The 26,041-nt window shown below is 40.3% G+C and overlaps 1 protein-coding gene across 1 annotated transcript; it reads left to right on the forward strand.

Annotated features, from left to right (window-relative positions):
- Positions 1-26,041, forward strand: abcc6a (ATP-binding cassette, sub-family C (CFTR/MRP), member 6a). Its single transcript, XM_065240240.2, has 31 exons — positions 1-340; positions 1,185-1,361; positions 3,798-3,923; positions 10,103-10,240; positions 11,537-11,656; positions 12,864-12,925; positions 13,034-13,165; positions 13,627-13,833; positions 14,697-14,874; positions 14,958-15,119; positions 15,919-16,011; positions 16,635-16,838; positions 16,989-17,135; positions 17,268-17,355; positions 17,915-17,984; positions 18,083-18,209; positions 18,449-18,625; positions 18,713-18,880; positions 18,961-19,153; positions 19,963-20,041; positions 20,258-20,375; positions 20,460-20,667; positions 20,772-21,082; positions 21,798-21,997; positions 22,118-22,244; positions 22,559-22,660; positions 22,800-22,946; positions 23,916-24,074; positions 24,241-24,407; positions 24,579-24,773; positions 24,984-26,041. Exons 1-31 carry the CDS (start codon positions 299-301, stop codon positions 25,090-25,092), a joined length of 4,533 nt encoding a protein of 1,510 aa, XP_065096312.1. The 5' UTR covers positions 1-298; the 3' UTR covers positions 25,093-26,041.

A 26,041-nucleotide genomic window follows, 5' to 3' on the forward strand; every position in this document is an offset into this window, starting at 1 on the left:
AAGTACGTGGGAGTCTGGGAACGAGACAGAGATAAATAGGGAGAGAGAAAGAGAAAGACAGACAGAGAGTTGAAGGAAGGAGGTTGGGAGGAGAGAGTGAATATAACTACCCACCTAAGCAGCTGTCAGACTTGTGGTCAAAAAGCAGACACTTTCAGAAGCAAGGAGTAAAAACAGTAAAAGTGTATATACACAAGGATAAAAGTAAGGTATAGAGTTTGATTCAGACACTGAGTTTAGAGTGACAGAACAATCTAGAGAAAGAGGATAAAACGCAGCCTCAGGACCAGACGTGTGAATGGATACTTTCTGCAGTCTAAGTGGACTTGACCCACTGTGGGTGAGTAAACATCTAATATTATCCAGATTTTATATATATATATATATATATATATATATATATATATATATATATATATATATATATATATATATATATATATAGCATATAGAGTACTTTTATAGATGTTATGTTTATATCTGTAAATAGTTATTTTGTTATGCAAGATGTTTGTTGTCAAAAATAAATTAGACATTTATGCCATGGCCAAACTTAGAACCAGGACACCTACTGCTTAATTTGTATGACTTTTTAAACAGTTCAAATGTTGAATAAATGTGTCATAATAATTAAAGATTTTGTACTGTGGTAAGATTTAAACATTTGATTTACTGTATATGACATTTGATATTTTTAAACACATTGCAGAGTGCATTGTATCTTTAACATTGTTTTGGGGACTTTACAATATTTACCAATTGTCACACTTCTTTTTTAAAGACTTATTCCTTAATTCTTTAATACTTGAGACAGGACAAATAAATGGAGGGAGTTTGACACCCAACAATATAAAGACCAGAAGTAAAACTGTACATGTCATTTACTATTTATCTGGCAAGTGCTTGATCAAGACAAGCAATAAATCAATTGCAAGCACCGGACCTGTTTAGGATCCTTCTTCTAGTTTAATGTTTAATTACCAGTGTTTTATACAACTGCACAACCACAAAAAGTTGAAAACTGTAGCCTAATTTTGGATGTCCCAGAAAATTCAGACCATGGTCGGTGTGTGGAGAGGGTTTGGGTCCACAATGATTTTGTGGAGAGCTATTGTATCTAATTTCTCATTATAACATAACTAGTTGAAAACTTACCAATACCACAAACTTTTCTTCATCTTCAGGACTGGAATCAGACATGGTATACACACAACCCTGAACTGAGCGATTGCTTCCAGAACACGGTCCTGGTTTGGGCTCCATGCATCTACTTGTGGGTCCTTTCACCGTTCTATTTCCTTCATCTGTACTGCCACGGCCGCCGTCCACTGCCTCTCTCTTCGCTCTGCAGTGCCAAGCTGGTAAGAGAAACCGATGTTATACAAGCCGATGTTATTCTGGGCTCAGAAGTTATTAAACTTAAATCAAAGTGTTATAACAAAGGCTCTGTTTATACCTGGTATTAAGATGCGTTTTGGTCAAGTGAACAACAGAGACACATTCCGATTTACACCTTGGGCCCTATCTTGCACCCAGCGCAATTGACTTTGTCAGTGACACATGTATCATTCGTATTTTGCACCGGCGCACAGCGGGTTTTTCCCTCCACAGACGCACGTCGGCAAACTAGGGAATGAACTTGCGCTCCCTGGGCGGTTCAGCGCAAAAAAGGAGGCGTGTTCCGGCGCAAACCATCCCTGATGCTATTTTGCAGTTTCAAAAAACAATTGCGCCACTGACAAAAAAAAACTAGTCTAAAGTCAGTGGCGCGTTGCACGTTGTTCATTATGCTATTGTCAGGGCGCATGCTTGCCCATAATGTGTAGCGTGCACAACGCGCACACACTTTGCTTATCTAATCTACACAGATCCAACAGTTATTTTTGCAAATCATTAATTGTTACAATAAAAATATTAACACATGAGATAAGGAAAATCATAGTGGTGAGCATTGTGGTGATAGTTTTTATTTATTGTGTGGCTGCATTAAAAAATTATCATTCAAATAACGATTAAAATATTTTCATAAGTTTGTTGTGTGGCTGTATTACGTTTATTTTATGTAAATACTAATTAAAATGTTTTCATAAGAAACCCTAATGTTTGTGAACTTGATTTGTAAGTGTACTTTGGGGTTGGACTGCTTGCATTTCTTGGCTTTCAGCGGTGAGGGTGGACGCAGCGATGTCCTCTGCTGGCGTCTGTGTAGAGGCAGATCCACCTCCCGTTACACGGCCTGGTAAATCCGTCATAATAATAGCAACCCACCATGGAACTTGCGCACTTGCGTTTAAAGGGAATGTTGGATGACGTTCTGATTGGTTTATTTGACGTTACGCCCAAACCACACCTATGAATAATGAACCTAGTTCAGACCAACCCCTTATTGATTTGCGCCTGGCGCAAGAGTTTTTTCTCCCGCCGGGAAAATAGTAACAGCGCCCAAGATCCGCCCACAAAGTCACTTGCGCTTTGAGCTTCGCCCAAACCACACCTATGAATAATGAACCTACTTCAGACCAACCCCTTATTGATTTGCGCCTGGCGCAAGAGTTTTTTCCCCCGCCGGGAAAATAGTAACAGCGCCCAAGATCCGCCCACAAAGTCACTTGCGCTTTGAGCTTCGCACTGGCGTTTCAGATCGTTAAAATAGGGCCCCTTTTTTAAATCCATCTCTTTTGTCCACTTTTGACCGCTGGAGGTGGTCTATTGGCGATTCGTTAAAACATGAGCAGAAGAAATGTCGGGTTAAAGTTGATGGCCACTATAAAAATGAAATAAAAATGAAAGAGGCGGAGAGCAACTAAAAGAAAGCCTAAAGAACGCGGCAAACAATGTGGGTTTGCGCTAGAAGTCAGGACCGATATAAAATCATTTTGCTCTGTACATTGGTACAAAATCAATAGGTAAACACATTCAACTACATGATCGTCTACACCACAAAAGCAATTCTGTATTTAGCATCATCCACTTGTGATCTGATCGACCAAAATGCATCTTAAAGGCCCCTTTTACCGGTGTTTATTTAATAATAATTTGTTACATTTATATAGCGCTTTTTCTATACTGTTCTAAAAACGAGCTGATGTCTTCCTTGTTCTATGAAGTACCTCCTTCAGAAATATGTATCGAGTTCTGATTGTGTTGCTGGTCAAGTGTGTTGTGATACAATATAGCAGCTTAGCTTAGCTGGCGACTGGCGTATTCTTGTGGGCGGAGGTTAGCCAGAAACTCTTATATTGACGTCATTTATCCAGGAAGTAGAGGGCTGCAGTCCAAACCGGCCGTTCTCTGTAGTCCTTGAAAAGTGAATTCTGTTAGAGAAAATATCACTTGGCATAAAACTTTGAGCTTTATAATTTTGCAGGCATTATTTATGCTCTTACAACAACCTTACACACAAAATAAAGTTTAAAAAAAGAGATCATGAAAAATGGCAACTTTAATACCAGGTGTAAACAACACCAAAGTGCACATGGTGGTCAGGGTAGACCAGGGGGTCGAGTTCGTATGTTAGTTGCTAAAGACAGTAACACACAGAGTGGTGCGTAACCTCGGTCTGTGGTGTGAAAGTGTGGTTAGCAATTCAGCAAGCTGTGATATTTGCTTTTTTGCTCGAAAACCGTTTGTTTGAAATACAGTTGTTTCTCCGTGAGTCACGCACACTTCCGGCTAATAATATCATCATAATGTAATGTAAACAGCTCTTGTCTGCAGTAGGTGACCACTTGAGTTTCCGGAAGGGTGACTCAGTTCTCACCCTGATATGAATTGAATTCTTCTTTGCTCTTTTGCAGTTGCTGGGCTTCTTCTTGGCCTCCTTTGGTTTTGTGGAATTCTTTTACATCCTGTTGGAACGAAGAGAGGAAATCCAAAATCATCTTGTCTTCTTGCTCAGTCCCATCATACGAAGTCTCACTGTGGTAATGTAAACCTTAGGTTCCATTCTTATGATGTTTGTGTATTACAAATACAGAAACCAAGGGCTTTCTGTTGCTTACGTTGAATAAAAATGCCAGTTTTGTATCTCTATAATGATAAAAATTGATTTCTCAATTTTATCCGACTTTTTTAAAATGTAGACATGATAAAGGCCTTGTACACATTGCATCTAAATTTGGTTGTCACTTCACCTTTTAATGCTTAATGCTGTTCTGTACACACACACTTAATTTACACGAGTGACGCTTTCTACTATCGAGTCAACACCCGCAAAATGTAGGTTGTGACAACCCTATTTACAGAATATCTGCATGTGTGTACAAAAGTGAACTGAACAACTAGTTGTCTCTCATCTAAAAAATTATAAATGCCTAGAAGGGGAAATAAAGTATGCTGTGTGCACGGTGTAGAAAATCAGAGGCACAAACGTTTGCCTAGTGTTGCCAGATCATGCACGAAAAAACAGTGAACATGATAAACCAAAATAAATACAATTGCTTTACCTCAAAGACCAAAATATTGGGACCAGCACCTTCCCACTTTAGTAACACCAAAAACTTGATCGCTTTAATGAGCCAAAAAACGTTAAGCACCACAACGGTTTGTAAGCCCAAAAAGTTTGTAAGGACCTGGCAACATTGCAAGACAGAGCTCTGCAAAGCAGCCTTACAAATGCATCCAACGTACAACGTCAAGACGGCGATTTATAAAAACTGGCGAATATAAAACTTGTAATATTATTTTGGTCAAAGCAGTAAATGATAACCATGAGAGTTGACATTGCTATGGTTACCTTTGTGTCAATCATTGCATTTTCGGGAGTAAGTCTTGTTCCGTACAGACATGGAACAATCGTTTAAAGGATTAACTACCACATTTAAATGTGGTTGTCAGTCCCCAAAACTTGCAGTATGTACGAGGACAGAGATTGGTGCCCTGGCAATTGGTGCCCAACTGATGTGCAGGCCAGTTGCATACTGGTCTAGTTTGTTAACCAGCATAGATATGTAAAATATAGCTAGGGAATCTGTATGACCAGCATGTTCTTTGAAGCTTATTTCTTTATAAAGCACACTAGAATCCAAATGTATGCTGGTGACTATCAACCCCTGTGTTTTAGCAGGGGTATAAAAGAAGGCTTAAAGAAGCACGCATTGACCACATATGCAAATATATATTAAAAGGTCATCCATCGCATCATTCCTCAAAACACTGCTTATGTCTTGTAAAACAGCTCCCGAACCTTTGCATAGGAGAAGCTGTTTTCATCTAATAGACTGTGACGTTTCGAGGTGACTTTGGTTAGAGTCAAGCCTACACACGGGCTAATGAACACGATCTCATCATCGCTTTTGGTCTGTGTGTTCCCAGAGATGGACTCCAGACCAGACCCATGACCCATTTGCGGTCTACTCAGACACCTAAGTCAACATTGGTTACTTGAAAAAAGAAACTCTTAAAAAGTTAAACAGTGCACTCTTGTCTTTAAACACTATCCTCCTCCCAAACAGATTGTGATCTTAATTGGACTAGGACTAAAATAAGTATATTCTCTATTCTTATTTACTTGGCCGAGCTCCGGCATGCATGTCTGAACTCAACAACCTCAACATTTCGAGATTATTTATGCGCATAAACTTTTGAATTATGAAAACAGTTTTGTTGCCAAACCTCCTATACCACCTCTGGTTTCTCTTGCATAATATCTGGGCTTTTGTAATCAGCAGGACCCAGAATGAATTGGGCTCAATGAAAGCCACATTATTTGTTTAAGAAGTTATGCAAATTGAGCCCAAACACAACCCAAAAACCTGAACAATTCCTAATTTTGCTGACCACAGCCTGCCATACTGTACAAATTGACTCTTGTAAATAAGGTGAATTAACCCTTACTTAAACCAACGTGTATTTTAAGTGGCACAACCCGATATAGAGTTCCTACCCTTGAAGTTCACCAGCTTCCACAACCACCATACTAACTGTAACCAGTTTGAGACAAACATGCGGGGTCTCAGGAATAATGCCGTTCTGAAGACTGCCACAGTAGTTGGCTAGATTTTACACATCATAGGCCTCTGCTGGTTTAATTTTGTGCTGTCATTTCGGTGTCACAGGGTACAGATCAGTCTCTGTCTTCTATCACTCCCAACTATCCAATATAATTACTGGCTGTCCACCACGTCTAAGGTTAGAAAAAGGGCTGGCTTCCTCCCACTGTCAAGAAGAGAGCCATGCCTTCCTTTCATGGGACATGAAGTCCAAATTCAACAACAACAACAGTGCAGATGTTACATGTGGCATACAAGCTGAGTTTCCAGGTAGAGCGAAACCTCAGGAGACGTCTATTATTAGGAAGAGATTAAGAGTTCTCTTAAAACTTTCACCTCATTACTCTGAAGTTTAATGCTTTGGTTTGGTGGAGGCATCTGTGGTATGTTCCCTGATGCCTCATCTGTATCACACCAGGAGGCTTTTTGTTATGTAATGAAACGATGTTGTGCTACCTTGGAGATACTGCAACAAATGATGTTCTCTTCACTTAAATTAGAATGGACATGCTCAAAACATCACGCTATGCTCGGTTTCGGTAAGAGCCGCTGGATCATCGTCTTGGATGTTGAAACGTGGGATCAACAGAGACCACACTAGTGTTTTATTAAAAGAGGCGGCTGTGGTGGTAGACAGGGAAATCCCATAACCTCTACGAATCTGCTCTTTATTTACTGATGGATTAGTCATTGGGACAAAAAGAAGGCAAAGTACAATTTTAAAATTTAGAGTTAGGGTTTCCATAACATCCATCCATCCATCCATTTACCATACGTGTATCCTATGTTCTGTGGGGTTACAGGGATCCCAATCCAAGGCCAACGCAGCTTTATGTAACAGGCTGCATGAAATAATCTTTAGGGCTTGTTTCATCCAGATACTTTAATAATTTTTTCCAAACTGGCTACAATTATGTTGGATTTTAGTTGATTATAAAGTACAGTAAACCAAAGATATTGGATATAACAAGATTAAGCATTGCTGTAACTATGAATAGGACACAATGCAAGATGGAAATCCCGCCTTCCAGTTAAAAGAAGCAATCATAGATCTGGGGGAGGGACTCTGTACAGGTTCTCGTTTGATTTTTTTTAAAACCTGCGTACATGTGCAATAGCTGAAGCGACATTGAAGAAAGGTCTTTGAAGCGACTTCAAATCTGTTGTTTAATTTTGGCATGCAATTTTAGAAATATCTTTCTTTCCCCATCCAGTTAGACAGTACTTTATTCTTGCATGATTAAAACAACTGCAATGCACACATGGCCGCTTAGGGCGCACTCACATTATCCCAACCAAACCAAACCATGCCTGGGCGCGATTGCCACCCCTCCCTACTCCCCCAGGTGCACGCACTCACACTGTACTTCTTATTGATCCGAGTCCGGGCGCGCTTTCGTCATTAAGATGCGATTGTTTTGAAAAAGCAGGAAGTAAAGCGCTCTCTTAACACTGGAACCCACCGTAATGATAAGTCTGTGTTTTTTTATTCGGAGTCGTTTGGTACGCGATTACAGACAGCCCTCTCACATGTCATCATATTGCTTAGTTCATCTGTCACGTGCGCAGCTCGGACATTCACGTAACCCCGCTGCGCGCATCAAAAGGTTTTTACGGAGGCAGATGAAGGTGAGTGGTCGCGCAACTGACGTCTTCACCTTTTGAATCGCGCTCAGGCGCGATTGCGCTCACACCACAGCCTTCCGCGCCTGAGCCCAAGTGAACCGCGCTCCGGCCCACCTCTGCAACCCGGCCGCGGCGCGATTAAACAATCCTAAGGGCGCACTCACATTATCCAAACCAAACCGCGCTCGGGCGCGTTTGACCCCCAAAGCCTGGTTTGATTGACTAGTGTGATCGCTCTGATCCGTGCCCGGGCGCGGATTGATTAATCGCGCCGCGGCCGGGTTGCAGAGGTGGGCCGGAGCGCGGTTCACTTGGGCTCAGGCGCGGAAGGCTGTGGTGTGAGCGCATTCGCGCCTGAGCGCGATTCAAAAGGTGAAGACGTCAGTTGCGCGACCACTCACCTTCATCTGCCTCCGTAAAAACCTTTTGATGCGCGCAGCGGGGTTACGTGAATGTCCGAGCTGCACACGTGACAGATCAACTAAGCAATATGATGACATGTGAGAGGGCTGTCTGTAATCGCGCACCGAACGACTCCGAATAAAAAACACAGACTTATCATTACGGTGGGTTCCAGTGTTAAGAGAGCGCTTTACTTCCTGCTTTTATCAAAACAATCGCATCTTAATGACGAAAGCGCGCCCGGACTCGGATCGATAAGAAGTACAGTGTGAGTGCGTGCACCTGGGGGAGTAGGGAGGGGTGGCAATCGCGCCCAGGCATGGTTTGGTTTGGTTGGGATAATGTGAGTGCGCCCTTAGTGGTGCAACTTCCTTAAAGGGATACTACAGCCACATATCAAAATTACCCCATGATTTACTCACCCTTAAGCAATTTGAGATACATGTCAATCATCTTACAGTCAAGCACATTTGAAGTTATTTCAGTAAATGTTTTTGCTCTTCCATGCTTTGTTATGGTAAAAAACAGGGATCAGGGAACTTCTGCGGACTCTGAACTCCAAAAAAGTGCATCCATCCTTTACAAAAGTAATCTACACGGCTCCAAGGGATTAATAAAGATCTTCTGCGGGTAATCGATGCAGTTTTGTGAGAAAAATATCCATATTTCGAACTTTATTAACTATAATAACGTAAAACTTCAAATAATAGCCGAGTCCCAAATAGATGCCTGTCTCTTTTAGACGCCTGGTGTGACGACAGGTTTGGGTAAATAAACGCCTGTCTTAAATAAAGCCCTGGTCTTTTTTATTTTCGGGTTGTATTTAATCTTCTAAAACCCGTCAGATCGTCTGTTTAAGCCAGTTCTATGGTGCAGATTGCACACGCTAAAGTTTTGATTACCGGTAGATGTCACGTGACAGTCGCAGTCGTTCCATTACTCATCACTATGACAACACAACAAGGTTCATTGTCAAGGATTGAAGTGATGATGACAGTAGCGAAGTGCCAATCGGGAGAGTTTTCCCGATGGGCCGGTAGTGTTTTGAGGCCGCTGATAATAGCCGGGCTTTCAGTCTTTTGTCATGCATGCACTCCCACCACACATTGTATTTCTCACGCGGAAACACTATTTATCATATTTAATATTATGCTGCAGCGCCCAAAATGTATCTGGCCGCACTGCTCTCTCTATCAAGCCCGTCTCCCCTGGAGTTCTAGTCAAGCGAGCCAATAAAAAAAAAAAAGAAAGAAGCTACACAATAGCCAATCAGAAAATAGCACTGTTGTATCTGGGTAAGATTTCACGCAAAAACCAATAAAAAAGCATAACCTCGTTTGCTTTATATTCTTACACGAACTCATTTGTTAAACACATTCAAATAATAAATAAAACGTAATATGTGGTAACCTCCTGCTGTCATGCTGGAACAATTAAAATAAAAGCCTGTCTCTTATAGACGCCTGTGTCTTTTAGACGCCTCGTGTGACAATAGGTTTGGGAAAATAAAAGCCCGGGCTATTATTTGAAGTTTTACGGTAACTAGCTTCTGGTAACAATGCCATCTTGGACATTTGCGACTCACGAGAGTCACTGCGCAACGTACATATTGCAACAAACGCTCCCCACGCTAAAACACTAAATTGCGTGAGTACAAGATGGGTGTCGTTACTAGAAGTGAGTTAACATAGTACTAACAAAATTGCATCGATTACATGCAGAAGAACTTTATTAACCCATTGAAGCTGTGTGGATTACTTTTGTGAAGGATGGATGGCTTTTTAGGGGTTTAAAGTCAGAAGTTGTTCCCCGATCTCTGTGTTCTATCATTAAAAAGCTAGGAAAAGCAAGGACATTTACTTAAAAAACTCCAGATGTGTTTGTTTGAAAGATGATGGACATATGTATCTTGGATGGCTTGAGGGTAAGTAAATCACGGGGTAATTTTGATATTTGTATCACTTTATAGGGACTTTAAGTAAACTTGCATTAAGGTCTTATTATCATAGAGATTTTTCTCCATCGTCTTTGCAGTTTTTCGAATCAACAGCGGATGTGATTATTAACAGCTGTGTGTTTGACAGGTGTTAGCCGTGTGCGTGATTCATTGGGAGAGAGTGCGGGGATGTCGGTCCTCAGCCTTCCTGTTCCTCTACTGGTTGCTGGGCGTGGTCTGTTCTCTGATTCCGCTTCATTCAAAGATCCAGCTGGCTGTGGATCAGGTGAGAGAAATAACACTGACGCAGAGCAGCTCAATTTCACAGTACATTCTCAAAATCCTGGACAGAACCTATAAACAGTAACATACAGCCACACATTTCAGCAGAGCAAACATTGACATATGGGTGTACGCAAACCTAGACGCACACATGTATTTGGTCATACATGCATATGTATGCCTATCTTAATAATGTGTGTCTGAACTATAAATTGTAAAACATCGAGAATGTAAAAAGCCATGTCAAAGCATGCACGTCTAAAACATCCTTTTATAATAACTTCATAGTCAATTATTAAAGCTAGCAGAAAGTATCTTTAACATTTTTTAAAAACCAGACTAGGTGAATTTGACCCATATCCCTCTATTCCTCAAAATATTGGGTCATTTTAACTGACCTACATTTTGACCACCAAAACCACTTTGGCCTTGTTTTTAATTTTTTTGGTGTGGTTATGAATATAGCCTGTATCTTGGCAAAGGCCGCCACGGTCGAGTGGATGTTTACAACACATTTGTCTTGTGCTCCAATAGGGTAGCCAGGATTTCAGATGCATGCAGAACAGCACAAAGCCAAACTTAGAACTCAGTGTTATGAATTTCATGAGCTCCATATGAATGGCATATGTATAAAGGTTTGTAAATATAACTACTTTTGGCTTTTCACAAACAAATAGTGGCTTGAGGCTTTAACAGCAGAAATATACAAGTTTCCAGATTGTAGCGTGACTTGAAGCCTTTTATGGCTCTTTACATACGTAATTCATTTATATAAAGCAGGCCGTTAAGGAGGTTGGTTTTTGCTTATGATTTGCCTTAACTGTTTAAAATAAGATTTACTATGCTGTTAATGATAGTGCACACCTATTAGGCATAGTCAGTGAAAGCGGCAAGCCAGCGCTGCATCATTTCCTATAGAATAAACAGCAGATACTATTTTTTACATTAATACATAGTTTGGGTATTAATGGCATCATACAGCTTTCTTCATAAACAAGTTCTTCTCCCCATAGTCACGGTGCGATTCGATTGACTAACGTTAATATCCCAAACAAAAACGTTCAGCTTCAGGGTTCATTCGGAAATGAAGTCTTGGGATTTAATACAAATCAGCAAGGTATATTCCAAAAGCCTCCAATAAGAACAAAATGTTCAACAACATGTAAACAATGCTGGGAAGTCTGCAGATCAAGAATAGTATCGGTTTAGGATATTGGGAAATCCTGTGGTACTCATTCCAAATGGAAACTCTGCTATATGTGATTTTTTGAGTATTCATTTCGATGTATCTGCTTCCCAGGGTCTCTCTCCGGATATAGTGCGGTACTTGGCGTTTTTCTCCTACTTTGCCCTGCTGCTGGCACAGCTGTTCCTTAGCTGTTTTGCAGACCAGGCACCCTCAGGCAAAGCTGTCCTCAAGGTACGCACATAAACTACAGCTTAAAGTATCATCACCCAAAATAAAACATCACAAACAATTCTGTGGTGATTTGCCTTTGTTTACTCTTAGTTTTACATAATCTGCAACCCATCCATTTGCAGTGAATTATGGTAATGGCTAGCACATCCTCCTGGCATCTCCCACAAGTATGCAGTGCCTGGATATTAGCTAAACACATGATTGGTTAAAAGTGATGTTTTTTAGGATTCAACTTGAGTCATCTACACAGACACAGGTTTCCTTCGCCACTAGATTCAATCTGGCAATGATTTGGTTGTCCTGTATGCAAATGACACACGTTGCACGTAGAACCAAAATAAATTGAACGTAACCCACAAACCTCTTCTTGTGAGATGGCAGTCCAGAAAAAAACAAGGAAACATGCTCAGAGAAATTATCGTGTTTGTGATGAAGTTTTTGCCACAGACGTGGGTGCCACACCCCTTGATCCCCTCCTGGCTCAGTCACTTCCTGTGCAGGGTTATTCACAGTCTCCTGAAGAGTGAGACCTCCGGTGAGAAGGCAGGAAAAAGGGAGCAAAAGAGAGAGTATGTTTGGGTGGAAGGGTGTAGGGGCAGCGCTTAGGTCAGAAGTAGGTGGACACAACATAAGACACAACACAAAGACACACAGAATCTGTTTCTCTGTTGACTATCAATTTACTGTTGCCAGATTTCTAGCCCCTGCTTTCTTCATCCAAGAAAGCAAACCTACATTCATCTTCTTTCTGAAACGCACAGTTTCACATCTGGTTGTCCTTTTGTACACTATGTAAGAACTTATTTGTTCTATACTTTTTACAAAACTTAAAGTCCCCTTACAACTGAAAAGGGTTTTGTAGACCACCAATTCCTAATTCTTGACGACAAATCTTTATGCCAGTTTACAGTGATAATCTAGAGAATTGACTGAAGCTTTGTGGTTTGTAGTTTAAGTAGGGCCTGCTTTTTTCCCGCATGGCAATACTCCTGTGCACAAACCCAAGTCCATAAAAATTGAGTTGATGTTGAACTTCATCTTACCTGTCCGCATATAAGCCTTCTTAGATGAGGGGATATTGTTTGCACAGATACTACTGGATCTGGTTTAACAATTAAATCGCTCATTAAGCACACATGGGTGTTTTTTTAGGGACTCCATATACATTTGATAATTATTGTAGTCAATCTGCCTGTCTTTTTCTTAGAACTCATGCCCTGTTCAAGATGCCTCATTCTTGTCAAAGATCCTCTTCTGGTGGTTCAGCGGGTAGGGAATTATCATTTGATTCTCAATACTTCTTGGCCCAGTACAAGTATTGCAGTCAGAAATAACTGTAGTGAAATTAAATTTATGTTGGCTTGTGTGTGCTTTCAGGTTAGTTTTTAAGGGATATCGATCTCCCTTGCAAGCAGAGGATCTGTGGAGTCTGAGGGAAGAGGATACATCTGAGAAGATCATATCTGACCTGGAGGAGGAATGGACAGCAGAGCGAACCAAATTACAGCAGTGAGTATATTAAGGCTCACTTTTGAAACATTAAGTCATCTTGTGGGTTTTCTACATGTGACATTTTGAGGCACGTGTCCTTTTATGTCGGTTGTTGATGTTGAGGGCATCCTTGTGTTATTTAATCAAAGCGATCACATTTCCTTCTGAAAGGGATTGGCCTGAATTAGGTCAGCGAAAGCTCTTCTGCGTACATGATTCAGACAGCAGGACCATGTCAATTGGTTGGCTTGTTAACCCATTGCAGCTTTGAACATGCAGTGTTTTCAAGTCCTCTAAAAATTTAAAGTCCTCTTTTTTAAACCCTCACAGGTTACATGCGTTTTATAATTAGTGGAAACTTGTTTCGCAACCATTCTGTTTTCAATTAGAATGTAAAACAATGGAGTTACTTAACAACCATGTTCAAACCTTAGAAGTATTTTTATTCACATGCCTGTTTGCCTCTTCATCATCAACAGACAAGAAAAACATCTAAGCACCAGCGTTGCCTTGGTATCCCGACTACCAGACCAGGCCCAACTTCTCAGGAAGATTCAGAAAGAGCAGAGTTCTGGATTTTGTCTTTTACGAACATTGGCACGTAGCTTTGGACCTTATTTCTTAACCGGGACACTGTGCCTCATGGTCCATGATGCCTTCATGTTTGCTGTTCCTCAGGTTTTAAGGTGAGAAAGTCAAAGCTTATACAATGAGAGGGATGAGTCACCTAGGCGGGGTCTTTAGTTTTTGTTCATGAACCTTTGGTTTTTAGTATATCTAGGGAAAGTTAGGCTCTGGGGTTTATTTATGCAAAGTTCTGCCTTTGAATAAACACAGATGGCCCCTCTGTGCCTTTAAAGACAGCTCGCAAGGTTATCAAAATATTTTTAAAAGAGACATCTTATGGTTCACAATATCTTGGGACGAAAACAGGAAGTGGCGGCGTGTGGCAGGTGCTCGAGTCAGAGACGCCACACCAGCTAGACAGAGATCATGCTGTTTATGCCCACAGAGAAGCAATTTTGGCTTTATGTCTGAAAGCTTAGGAGAGTAAGTGATGACCACAGCCGTAGACGTGTTAGCTTCAGGGAGGGTAAAAGAACACTGTTGGGGTTGTGGTTACTATAGGAAAGCAGCCAGCAAAATGGGAGGTTCGGTCAGCTACCCGCAGTCTTTAGCAGGGACATCCAAGCAGTTGCAGATACATCTATTGTACTGGGAACCAGTGTTAAAAAAAAGGCGGACTTAGGTGAGAACTGTGGAAAAATTCAAGGTCTTCTGCTTTCAGAGTAACCAACCGTTGTAGCATTTGGTTAACATTCAGATAACATTTTCCCAGCCAAACATGGTTCTACTTGTTAGGCCCAACAGATCAACCATTCTACATTTTCAAAGAAAGCTGTGGGTTTGAACTTTACCGTAAACTTTTATCTCAACCACAGTGGTACTATGGTCTCTTAGACTGGAATTAACCAAAATATTTGGTTACATCAGCACATTAGTTCATGTAGTGTATTGATTTACTTGTTTTTTCTTCATTTATTTCAAGTCTATTGTTGGGCTTCATGAAAGACCCGGACGCTCCGCTGTGGAAGGGCTATTTCTACGCATCACTTATGTTCCTATTGTCCTGCTTACAGTCTGTCTTCAACCATCAATACACATACACCTGCTTTACTGTGGGCATGAGGGTTAAAACAGCTGTCATGGGGCTGGTATACAGAAAGGTAGGCCATCTAACCAGCTTAACTTTCCTTTGATTAATAAGTCCTTCAGTCCTTATTGTAATTTTGTTTTTCTTTCCTCCCAGTCTCTTGTCATGAACAGTTCAGCACGCAGAACGTGCACAGTAGGAGAGATAGTGAATCTGGTCTCTGCTGATACCCAGAAGTTGATGGATTTTGTGGTGTATTTCAATGCAGTGTGGTTGGCACCTATTGAGGTCACTCTCTGCCTCTTCTTTCTTTGGCAGGTGAGGGCACCATACATCATTATTTTCATTCTTTATTATTCTTCTCTCTTAATAAACTGCCTATCTTTAAAGCAGGGGTGGGCATTCCTGGTCCTGGAGGGCCACTGTCCTGCAAGGTTTAGTTTTAACCCTTAATCAAACACACCTGAAAATCTAATCAAAGGCTGCAGGGTGACTTGGAAATGATCATTCAGGTGTGTTTAATTAGGGTTGGAGCTAAACATTGCAGGACAGTGGCATCCAGGACCAGGAATGCCCACCCCTGCTTTAAAGCAATACTCCAGCCAAATATCAAAATTACCCCACAATTTACTCACCCTCAAGCAATCCGATATACACGTGTCCATCATCCTTTAGACGAACACATTTCATGTGAGTCCAAAATGGCATTGTTACTGGAAGCAAGTTATTACAGATGTTTAAAATATGTTATTACAAGTTTAAAATATGAATATTTTCTAACAAAATGGCATTGATTACACACAGAAGACCTTTATTAACGCCTTGAAGCCGTGTGGATTACCTCTGTAGTGGATGAATGCACTTTTTTTGTTTGAAGTCAGAAGTTGTTCCCTGATCCCTGTTTTCTACCATTATAAGGCTTGGAAGAGCAAGGACATTTACTAAAATAACTCCAAATGTGCTAGTCCGAAAGACGATAGACAATTTTGATATTGAGCTGGAGCATCCCTTTAAGTAATCTTACCATTTTTGGTTTTAGGTTTAATAGGTGTTATTAAGACTTATGTGATGCACCAAAATAGCCTTTTCATGCTTTATCATGTTTTGCTTATTTTAGCATTTAGGACCATCTGCTCTAGCAGGCATCGCCATAGTGATCTTCATTTTCCCTTTGAATGGATTCATTGCAAGGAAGAGAAGCAAACTCCAGGTACTGTAGAGTTGAAACACACGTTTCACAACTTCCACTTACCTGTTACCTGATGCTCTGTCTTCCAAAGGAATGGCTGATTTTGAATAAAATTCTGATTACATAAGACAGAGGTGAAGATTAGTTTAGATCCTCGATCAGCTCAACCACTAAGATGCTTTCTAAGACAGCAGCCTGTGGAGGAGCTCTGAGTGCTGAAGTAAGCCAGCGTCAAGGCTCCACAGCTGGTTTAGATAGTGAAGTGAGTGTGCGGGCAGGTTTCTAACTTCTCTCGCTCCTTTGAAGTTCCCTACTTTCCCTCAGAAGCAAAGCAAACCGCAGTGCTGGCAAATAGCAATAGAGGCTAAAATTTTCATTTCAGAAAACAAAACACTTTTGGCACGATGCTTAAGCAAATCTGCTTAAGTCAGCTTAAAGCTATTGTGTTCTTAGGAATTTCTTGTCAGCAATCTGTGCATTTCACAGTAGTAAAACGTATATGGTTTGAGGTCAGCCAGTGCATTCAAGTTTATGTAGAAAGAGTTCAAGTGTTGAACGAATAACTAAACTTATTTAGTTTTAATAATATTGTCTTACAAGTACTTGTTTTGATGACTGTTGACCAGTATATATTTATTCCACAGGAGATACAAATGAAGTACATAGATGGACGGGTGAAGTTAATGAACGAGATTCTGAACGGTATTAAGATCCTCAAATTCTATGCCTGGGAAAAGGCTTTTCTGGAACAAGTCCTGGGATACAGAGAGAAGGAGCTGAAAACTCTAAAGAAATCTCAGATCTTATACTCAGTGTCCCTTGCATCTTTCAACTCTTCATCATTCCTGGTGAGAAAATAGAGGGTCAAAGTGTATCTAGGGCTGTCAAAGGACCAATTGTGGAAAAGACCCAAATTGCATAGGAGTGTTCACTGTAAAATTAAATCACTACTGTATCAGTACAGTTGAGTTTTGACTGCAAATTTCTTTCTTTGCTAGATTGCTTTCGCCATGTTTGGAGTCTACGTGCTCATTGATGATAAAAATGTTCTGGATGCTCAGAAAATCTTTGTGTCAATGGCTCTTATCAACATACTGAAAACTCCCTTAAGCCAGCTTCCTTTTGCCATGAGCACAACCATGCAGGTAAAGCTCCCATGAACACCACTTCAACATTTATCAATCTGTCCTGATTATTTACAGAGTATTGCTATTTATAAATACAATTCTGATAGATAACTAATCGAAAATTCTTATCATTTAATTTCTCTGTTGCAGGCTATCGTATCACTTAAGCGTCTGGGAAAGTTTCTCTGTCAAGCTGAACTCAAACTAGACAATGTGACAAGAGAAACTTTGAAATCTGGTGAGAAACCACGTGATGACATAATTTTTCTTTCAACATTTCAGTGAATCTAAAAACAAACTCTGTGCCCTGTGAAACTTTCCCTCTGCCCCTCTTTTCCTTCAGTCAATAAAAGTATGAACGGAAGTGAGATTAACAACAGTTTGGTAATAGCTTCTGAATGTCACAGTTAGATGCTAGTGCTATCTCACTTCATCTGAATGGCAAGGGCAATCAGAGATCTCTGAACACTCAATGGATCAGCCTGCACTGAAATGTGTGGCATCTCTATGCCTATGCCACACTAAGTCCAAATAACATTTTTATTGCTTTGATTTTATTTATTTTGTGGGTCCCATCCATCATAAGCATTTGGGATAGCTTCTGAAAACTGTTATTTTGAAGATTAAGCTAATTAGACTCAATTGAAGAGAGTGTATGATTTTACAAGCTAGAGGGAAGTCTAGTTTCTCGGAAGCAGTCTTTGAAGTGTAATATAGAAAGTATATACTATTGCGAGTGATTAAAGCATAATATAGCAGTTTTGTCATTGTATATTTTTGTTTTTTTTTTCTGTTAGATGGGGATGGTGTTGTTTTTGGGAATGGAACCTTCAGCTGGTCTAAAGATGGTCCTCCATGTTTAAAAAGGTATCATTACCCAGGTTTTCAATGGGCACCTGAAAATACAATCAGGCAAGTAGTGTCCAAGGTTCAGCAACGCTTCACTTACTTGTATTTGTGTGTAGAATCAGTGTAAGGGTGCCATGCGGCTCACTGGTTGCTGTTGTCGGCCACGTCGGCAGTGGGAAATCCTCGCTCCTGTCTGCCATGCTTGGAGATACTGAAAAAAGAAGCGGGACAGTTTCCGTTAGGGTAAATACACTAATCATTGGAAATCACTATATTTGTATCGTAATAAAGAGACTCAGAAATATATATATGCATGGTCATTTAAATTAATGTTAAAACTGCAAAGCTGATGGTGGCCTAAGACATTTGAGATGCAGAGCTATACAGGCGATAGGATGTACTGCATGCCAGGAATTATGTCACCTATTATTGTGTTCACCACTAACTGTCTTCTCTGAATTTCATCACATCTTTGTTTTTAGGGCTCCATTGCCTATGTTCCCCAGCAAGCTTGGATTCAGAATGCAAGCCTGCAGGACAACATTTTGTTTGGACGTGAAAAGAAAGAAAGCTGGTACCAGCGAGTCCTCGAGGCATGTGCTCTTTTGCCCGATCTAGACAATCTGCCTGCAGGAGACGCCACTGAGATCGGAGAGAAGGTAAGACCCTCACCTCAAGTTACAAAGATCCATTAGTCAAAGTGCATGTGTATATATATATAAATCTGTTGTGTTCTTTTATACCAGGGTTTGAATTTATCAGGAGGACAGAAACAGAGGGTGAGTCTGGCTCGTGCTGTTTACAGAAAAGCTGATGTCTATCTGCTCGATGACCCCTTATCTGCTGTAGATGCACATGTTGGTCAGCACATCTTTAACAAAGTAATTGGGCCAAGAGGCATACTAAGAGACAAGGTGATTATTATTGTAAGGTTCTACCTACAAAAAACAAAAAAAAAATATTGCAATACCTATGATGAGGTTTTTTTTAACAGACACGGGTTTTGGTGACCCATGGAATGAGCTTTCTGCCTCAGGCGGATTTGATCCTGGTTCTGGAAGATGGGGAGATCACTGAACGGGGTTCCTACCAGGAGCTTCTGAATAGGAATGGAGCTTTTGCTGATTTCATTCACACGTTTGCGAGCTCTGACAGAAAAGAGTGCCTTTCAGAAGCCATTCAGAGAGGTATTTTTTACTGTGCTGTTAAACATTTTCATGTTTTCCTTTGCCAAGTTGCTCTTAGTTATGCCGAGTTCAGACTGCACGATTTTAGCCCTAATTTTGACTCGAAGACAAATGCCTGAAATCACAGATAAATCGATGCTTGTGTGCCAGTCACACAAGTGACAATCACACAGTGTGATGATCAAAGACGCGTTCTGAGAGAATCGCAGACGAGTCGCCAACACCAGTTGCAAACAGTGAGATATTTGGCATACACACCTGTCAAAATCATGCCAGGTGAAATGTGTTTTGACGGAAAATAACATCGGCGATGACCTACAGTCAATGAGAGAGCAACTTACAGGACAGCTGGAAGTTCGGGGAGGAGTCTCTCCAACTATTTTCTCCTTCATAATCTTTATTTCTTCTTTCTGCTGCAAATGAGCACACATGCAATTTGTATGGTAAGCTTCTTGCGGGCTACCATTTTTAATAATAATCCCAGTCTCACGTGAGAACTTGCATGTGTGACCTCGCGTTGTTTCCTTTGCGTCACTCCTTGCGTGCGTTTGGTTGTGAGACGTAGTTTGCGGACCGGGACAAAGTTCTTGTTCCTCCTGTCGCCAATCCGTCATGCAGTCTAAAACAGCAGCGACTGAACTCTACCCCAAATAGTCACGCAGTATGAAAACATCTGTGACCCGATTAGTTTGAAAATCATGCAGTGTGAACTCTGCATTAGATAGACAACTTTTCAGGCTACCGATCCTTTATCTGTTTTTTCCAAGTTTGTAGTATTTTTTATTAATGCTGAAATTGCTCACTTGCAGGCTCCAGAAAGTCCTTAAGGCTGAGTGTTACTGACTTCATGCCATTCTCTAGGGATCTGTCCCAGGAGCAGCTCATTGGGTATGAAAAAACAAATTACAATTCTGATATTTGTACTGAATGGCTGTGGTTATCCAGGTTGACCAGGATTGTTCATTAAAGTAAGAGTATGAAACTAATTTTCAAGCTTTGTGGCAGTGCACCAGTCAGCACAGACATTATTACTGTAGTAACAATACCACTAACAGCTGCAGCATTTACAGACTCAGATGTGGTAAGCATTTGCATCTCTTTCAGTGGTGACACAAACAGCATTACCATGCAGAGCGTTGAGCCACTACCTGATTCTGATGAGGACCAAATCCCAGAAGACCTTGGGAAGCTAACCAAGGTTGATAAAGCACGCATAGGCAGAGTAAGAACATTATTTCAAAACCTTGCTTTTAATACCCCCACGAATGAACCACATCTTAACCACGTCTTTTTACGCCTGCTACAGGTCAAACTTGAGATGTATGTGGAATACTTCCGCACCATTGGTTTGCCTTTAATAGTTTCCATTGTATTCCTGTATGCCTTTCAACAAGCGGCATCCCTGTCCAATAATTACTGGTTAAGTTTGTGGGCTGATCAGCCTGTCATCAATGGTACCCAATTAAACACAGATATGAAACTGGGAGTCTACGGAGCTCTCGGCTTTACCCAAGGTCAGTACAGTCCCAGGGACTTCCCCCAACTGTTTCTCTTTTGATTCGATTACACAAAGTTGCCTCACTACAGTATCAAATTTCAAAATTTTGTTTTGTTTCAGGAATCGCCATATTTGGCACCACTATTGCCATCTCCTTAGGGTGCATCATTGCCTCTCGTCACCTTCACCTAGACCTTCTGAACAACGTACTTCACTCCCCCATGTCATTCTTTGAGTCTACGCCTAGCGGCAACCTCCTCAATCGCTTTGCAAAGGAAACAGATGCCATAGACAATATGATCCCAGATGGGCTGAAAATGATGCTTAGTTACTTCTTTAAACTAATGGAAGTCTGTATCATCGTGTTGATGGCCACTCCTTTCGCTGCTGTCATCATCCTCCCTATGGCATTCATCTATGGTTTCATACAGGTACAACTGAATCAGCATTCAAGGGTTTGAAGGGATAGTTTGGCAAAAAATGAAAATTACCCCATGATTAACTCACCCTCAAGTGATCCGAGATACATAATCTTTCAGACGAACACAATTTGAGTTATTTTAGTATATGCCCTGGCTCTTCCAAGCTTTATAACGCTGGAAAACAGGGTCAATGACAAAAATGTGCATTCATCCTTCACAGACGTAATCCACATGGCTCTGTGGGGATAAATACAGGCCTTCTGAGGATAATCAATGCGATTTTGTAAGAAAAATATCCATATTTAAAACTTTATAAACTAAAATAACTAGCTTCCATTAGAAGCCAATGACAGTTTTGTCGTAAAAAGCGTATGATATGTAGTGGTGTAGTGACGAATAGAGGAGAGACCAAAACAATGCCAGTCACGAATAAGTCTAAACCAAGAAAATGTTTTAAATATGGATATTTTTAAACAAAATTGCTTCTATTACCCGCCGAAGGCCTTTATTAACCCCTTGGAGCTGTGTGGATTAATGCTTTAAGGAATTTAAGTAAAGGAGGCTGGTTTGCGAACCACAATTGCTGGCATTCTAGAATATTTTAGATCCCACCTGCTGACACTAACAATACACAAATCATTGGAAAACCAGGATTTTTAAAAATCATCTTAAGTCCTGGATGGCATGATTGTTATTTTACACTACAATTTTTTTCCCTTTAAAGAGTTTCTACGTGGCCACGTCCTGCCAGCTGCGGCGGTTAGAGTCAGTGAGTCGCTCTCCCATCTACACACACTTGAACGAGACGGTGCAGGGTGTCAGCGTCATCAGGGCATTTAATGAGCAGTCACGCTTCATCATGGATGCCAATCACAAGGTGGACCACAACCAAACTGCTTACTTTCCCCGTTTCGTAGCCACAAGGTGAGACACCACCAACATTCATCCACGTACACTCACAATACCAATCTATGGTCATCAACAAATATCATTAATTCAGGATGCATTCTTTCATGAAGTATTCATTGATGTTTTCTTGTGCAGGTGGCTGGGTGTGAATTTGGAGTTTCTGGGCAACGGAATCGTTCTTGCTGCTTCTATTCTATCGGTGATGGCGAAAGGGAAGCTAAGCCCTGGGATGGTTGGCCTGGCAGTGTCACATTCACTTCAGGTGTGAATCATTATGAATGTCTCTAGGCAAAATCAAACACCAGAAGCACAAATATTATGAGAGCGACCGAAGCGATTGCATGTGGCTCTCACTTGCAACATTCACCCTCAAACCTCAGCTTCAAAATAGCCGTCTTGCACAAGAGCTGCTGTAGCATATTTTTTCATTTGTGGTCAGCCTTTTTCAAATTAAAATGTAGAGAAGAAAATACAGCTATTAATCGTAGTTTGGCTGGGTTACATCGAGACCAAACAAACCAGATATTTCAACCCTTTCATTATAAACTGCTGAATTGTTTTTACTCTCTCTCTCAGGTGACTGGTTTCCTAAGCTGGATTGTGAGGTCATGGACAGATGTAGAAAATAACATAGTGTCCGTTGAAAGAGTGAAAGAGTATGCAGACACACCGAAAGAGGTAAGACAAATATAGACAGATTTCTTTCAATAGATAGGCTTATATTCTCAGCCATTGTGTTTTTTATAGGTCCATAGCATAGATAATAATAAAAGCATTTATAGTCATACCCATTTGCCATCCATGTTATCATTTACAGGCAGCTTGGACCATAGAAGGAAGTTCTTTGCCTTCATCTTGGCCTCAAACTGGGACTATCGAGTTTCGTGATTATGGCCTTCAGTACCGCAAAGGCCTTGAGTTGGCCCTGAAGGGCATCTCTGTGCGCATTCAAGAGCGCGAAAAGGTATGAGTTGAATTTAAAACACTTTAATAGGCTGCTGTTTACTTTGGAAAACAATTGACTTATGCACTGTATTTATAGATTTTAGAAGCAATACAACAGCTTTGTGTAAGAAAAAGACTAAAACTGACCGTTTTTAAACTTCTGATCCACCATAGCTCTAAAATGGCATTTGCACAGGTGCATAATCGAACTTAAAGGTGCACTGTGCAACTTTTAGAAGAAACTTTTGACAGAAATGCAACATAATATACATAACTATATTATCAGTGGTCTATAAAAAACCTTACAAAATGAACTCTTTTGTCTTCAATACCTTAGAATGAACAGCTTTTATCTATATACAGCGCGGGTTCCCTTACATGGAAGTTGCCATTTCGTGCAGCCGTGTTTCTACAGTAGCCCTAAATGTACAAACTGTTCTATAGAGCGAGTTTTGGCACTATGTTGTCTCAGATGATGACGTGTTTGTCCTGTGCCGGCTACCGTAGCTTCTCTATGCATTTCAAAATGGAGGGGTGAGCTGTGGACTGAGCCGTTGGTTGCAATTCACGATCTCACTGCCTGATGCTGCTAAAAATGTACACATTGGTCCTTTAATCCCTGGTGCAAACGCATATTTATGTGGCCAGTTTGAATGCTCATACGAATGATTGCTTTAGGGCAATGAACAATAAATTTAACTATCCAATGGAAAAAGAGTAGCTTGAAGATTTTAACTGACATATTTTATGTTTGTACAACTATAAAGTCATACAAGTCATCGTTTTTTGACAATTATTTTTAAAGTTTAAGGAAAGACAAAGCATTCGATGATGTAACAGAAATAAAATAGTTTAAAAGACTTTAATTTCATAAACATTTGGTCGGATTCTGGTAATGCAAATTATAACTGATAATAACTTAAAAGCAATTTATTTTGCCTGTAGATGAAGCAATGCAGAACAGTCTGGTTTTCTTTTATCCTCGCAGATTGGTATTGTGGGAAGAACTGGAGCCGGAAAGTCATCTCTGGCTCTTGGAATTTTCCGGATATTGGAGGCAGCAAAAGGGGAGATTTACATCGATGGAATCAACATATCAGAACTTGGACTTCACGACCTAAGATCCCGCATTACCATCATTCCACAGGTAGATATAACCGTGACTGTAGGTCTTAATAAAGTAGTGTTTTTAGTTTTCCGTTTCAAATAAAGAAATAAAATGACTGTAAAGTTGCAAATATTCTGATGGTGACAACATGTAATAGCTTTTTCAATTTATCATGAATCTTTTCGCAATTTTAACATTCAATAAGGACCCAGTGCTGTTCTCTGGATCTCTCCGTATGAACCTCGACCCCTTTGATGCCTATTCTGACGAGGAAGTATGGAATGCGCTGGAATTGGCTCACCTTAAAAACTTTGTGTCTGGACTTCCAGATAAACTCAACTATGAGTGCTCAGAAGGAGGAGAAAATCTCAGGTATGAACGTACAAAGATGCTCAAATGCATGATTTTAAATATAGAATCTCGATCTGGTACTTAAACTGTGCCAGTAATAAACTGATCATTTAAGAATTATGGAATCACTAAGATGACATTTTAATGAATTACTTAAAAGTAATACATTTGTTTTATCTTTTGATTCTGCAGTCTTGGTCAGAGGCAGCTGGTATGCCTCGCACGAGCTCTCCTCCGAAAGACAAAAATTCTGGTGCTAGATGAAGCAACGGCTGCATTGGACCTGGAAACAGACACCCTGATCCAGTCTACCATCCGCAGCCAGTTTGAGGACTGTGCGGTACTTACCATAGCACATCGACTCAACACCATTATGGATTACACAAAGTATGTCATTTTACATTTATATGCATTTGTTCTGGTGATAATTTTTGCGGTATATCCTCAAAATATTAATGTTTTCTCTCACAAACCTATCGTTTCGCATGTCTAAGTTATTGGAGTAACGTTACTTCGTTTCGCATCGTTTCCAATATTATTACACCTCATTTTGAGAGGATTTTTTTAACATATTACCTTATTCCACTGTTTTCTCAGAGTAATTGTTATGGATAAAGGACATATCGTGGAGATGGATTCCCCTACTAACCTGATTGAGAAGAGAGGACAGTTTTACTACATGTGTCGAGAAGCCGGGATCCTGTAAACTCGTCTACTGATGCGACGTCACACACCGGCTGACTTCTTGCGCCCTCTCGTGGTCAAAGCAAAGAAGCGCAGTGCACATAGAGGAGCCCAGATTTGGTGCCTAACATGGGAAAAGAACGAAAACTTGACGTAGTTTTCCCCACATAAATAAAAATGCTTTTGCGTGATCTGTTTTTAAGCTAAGATGTAAACTCAGGTTTACTGCCTTCACCACGGGCATAGAAACTCAGCCTCTTCTGTCAGAAGTTAAAGACTGGTGCTTTGCACTTTCTTTATCATTTAGAAAGTGCACTGACAGAATCCTGTAAATATATTGCATTTAACAAAGCGCACTTACATGTGTTTACTGCCCATGTTTTAGCACCATTGGTGAAACATGAATGTGAAAGCTAACATGTTTTAAGTCAATTTTATTAAGTCTGGCTTTAGGAGACAATTTACAAGCTCCAGTAGTTCCATACATAGGACATGTGTAAAAGGAGAAATGTTTACCAACATACTTGACCTGAAATTCCCTCAAAATTCCAGACACTAATTAAAGTTTTTACAAGAGGATCTAGAGAGAAACAGTATGACCGCCTAAATAGGATGTGGTGTTTGTTCCTTTCAGCCAAAGTAAACACATAAAATAAGCAACAATGGCTGGATGAAGCAATGTAATGGTACATACTATGAACGATTGTTATAATTTCATTACTATTGTATTGATCTGATAGCAGCAGCTTTAATACATTAAGAAAAAACTGTTTACAGTTTTGAAGGCATGATTTTTATTAAGCACTTTTAAGTCCCAAGGTGTTTTTGTTACTGTAGAGATTTTTTGGAGAAATATATTTTACAAGTTGGCATAAAAACATTGCAATTTGTCTTACAAGACATTCAAGTGCCTTTGTGACACGACCAAACTTATTTATGTGTTTTATATTTAATCTCATGTTTTGTATGTT

This window comes from Paramisgurnus dabryanus, chromosome 7 (genome assembly GCF_030506205.2).
Source record: "Paramisgurnus dabryanus chromosome 7, PD_genome_1.1, whole genome shotgun sequence".
In the NCBI taxonomy this organism is placed as follows: Eukaryota; Metazoa; Chordata; class Actinopteri; order Cypriniformes; family Cobitidae; genus Paramisgurnus; species Paramisgurnus dabryanus.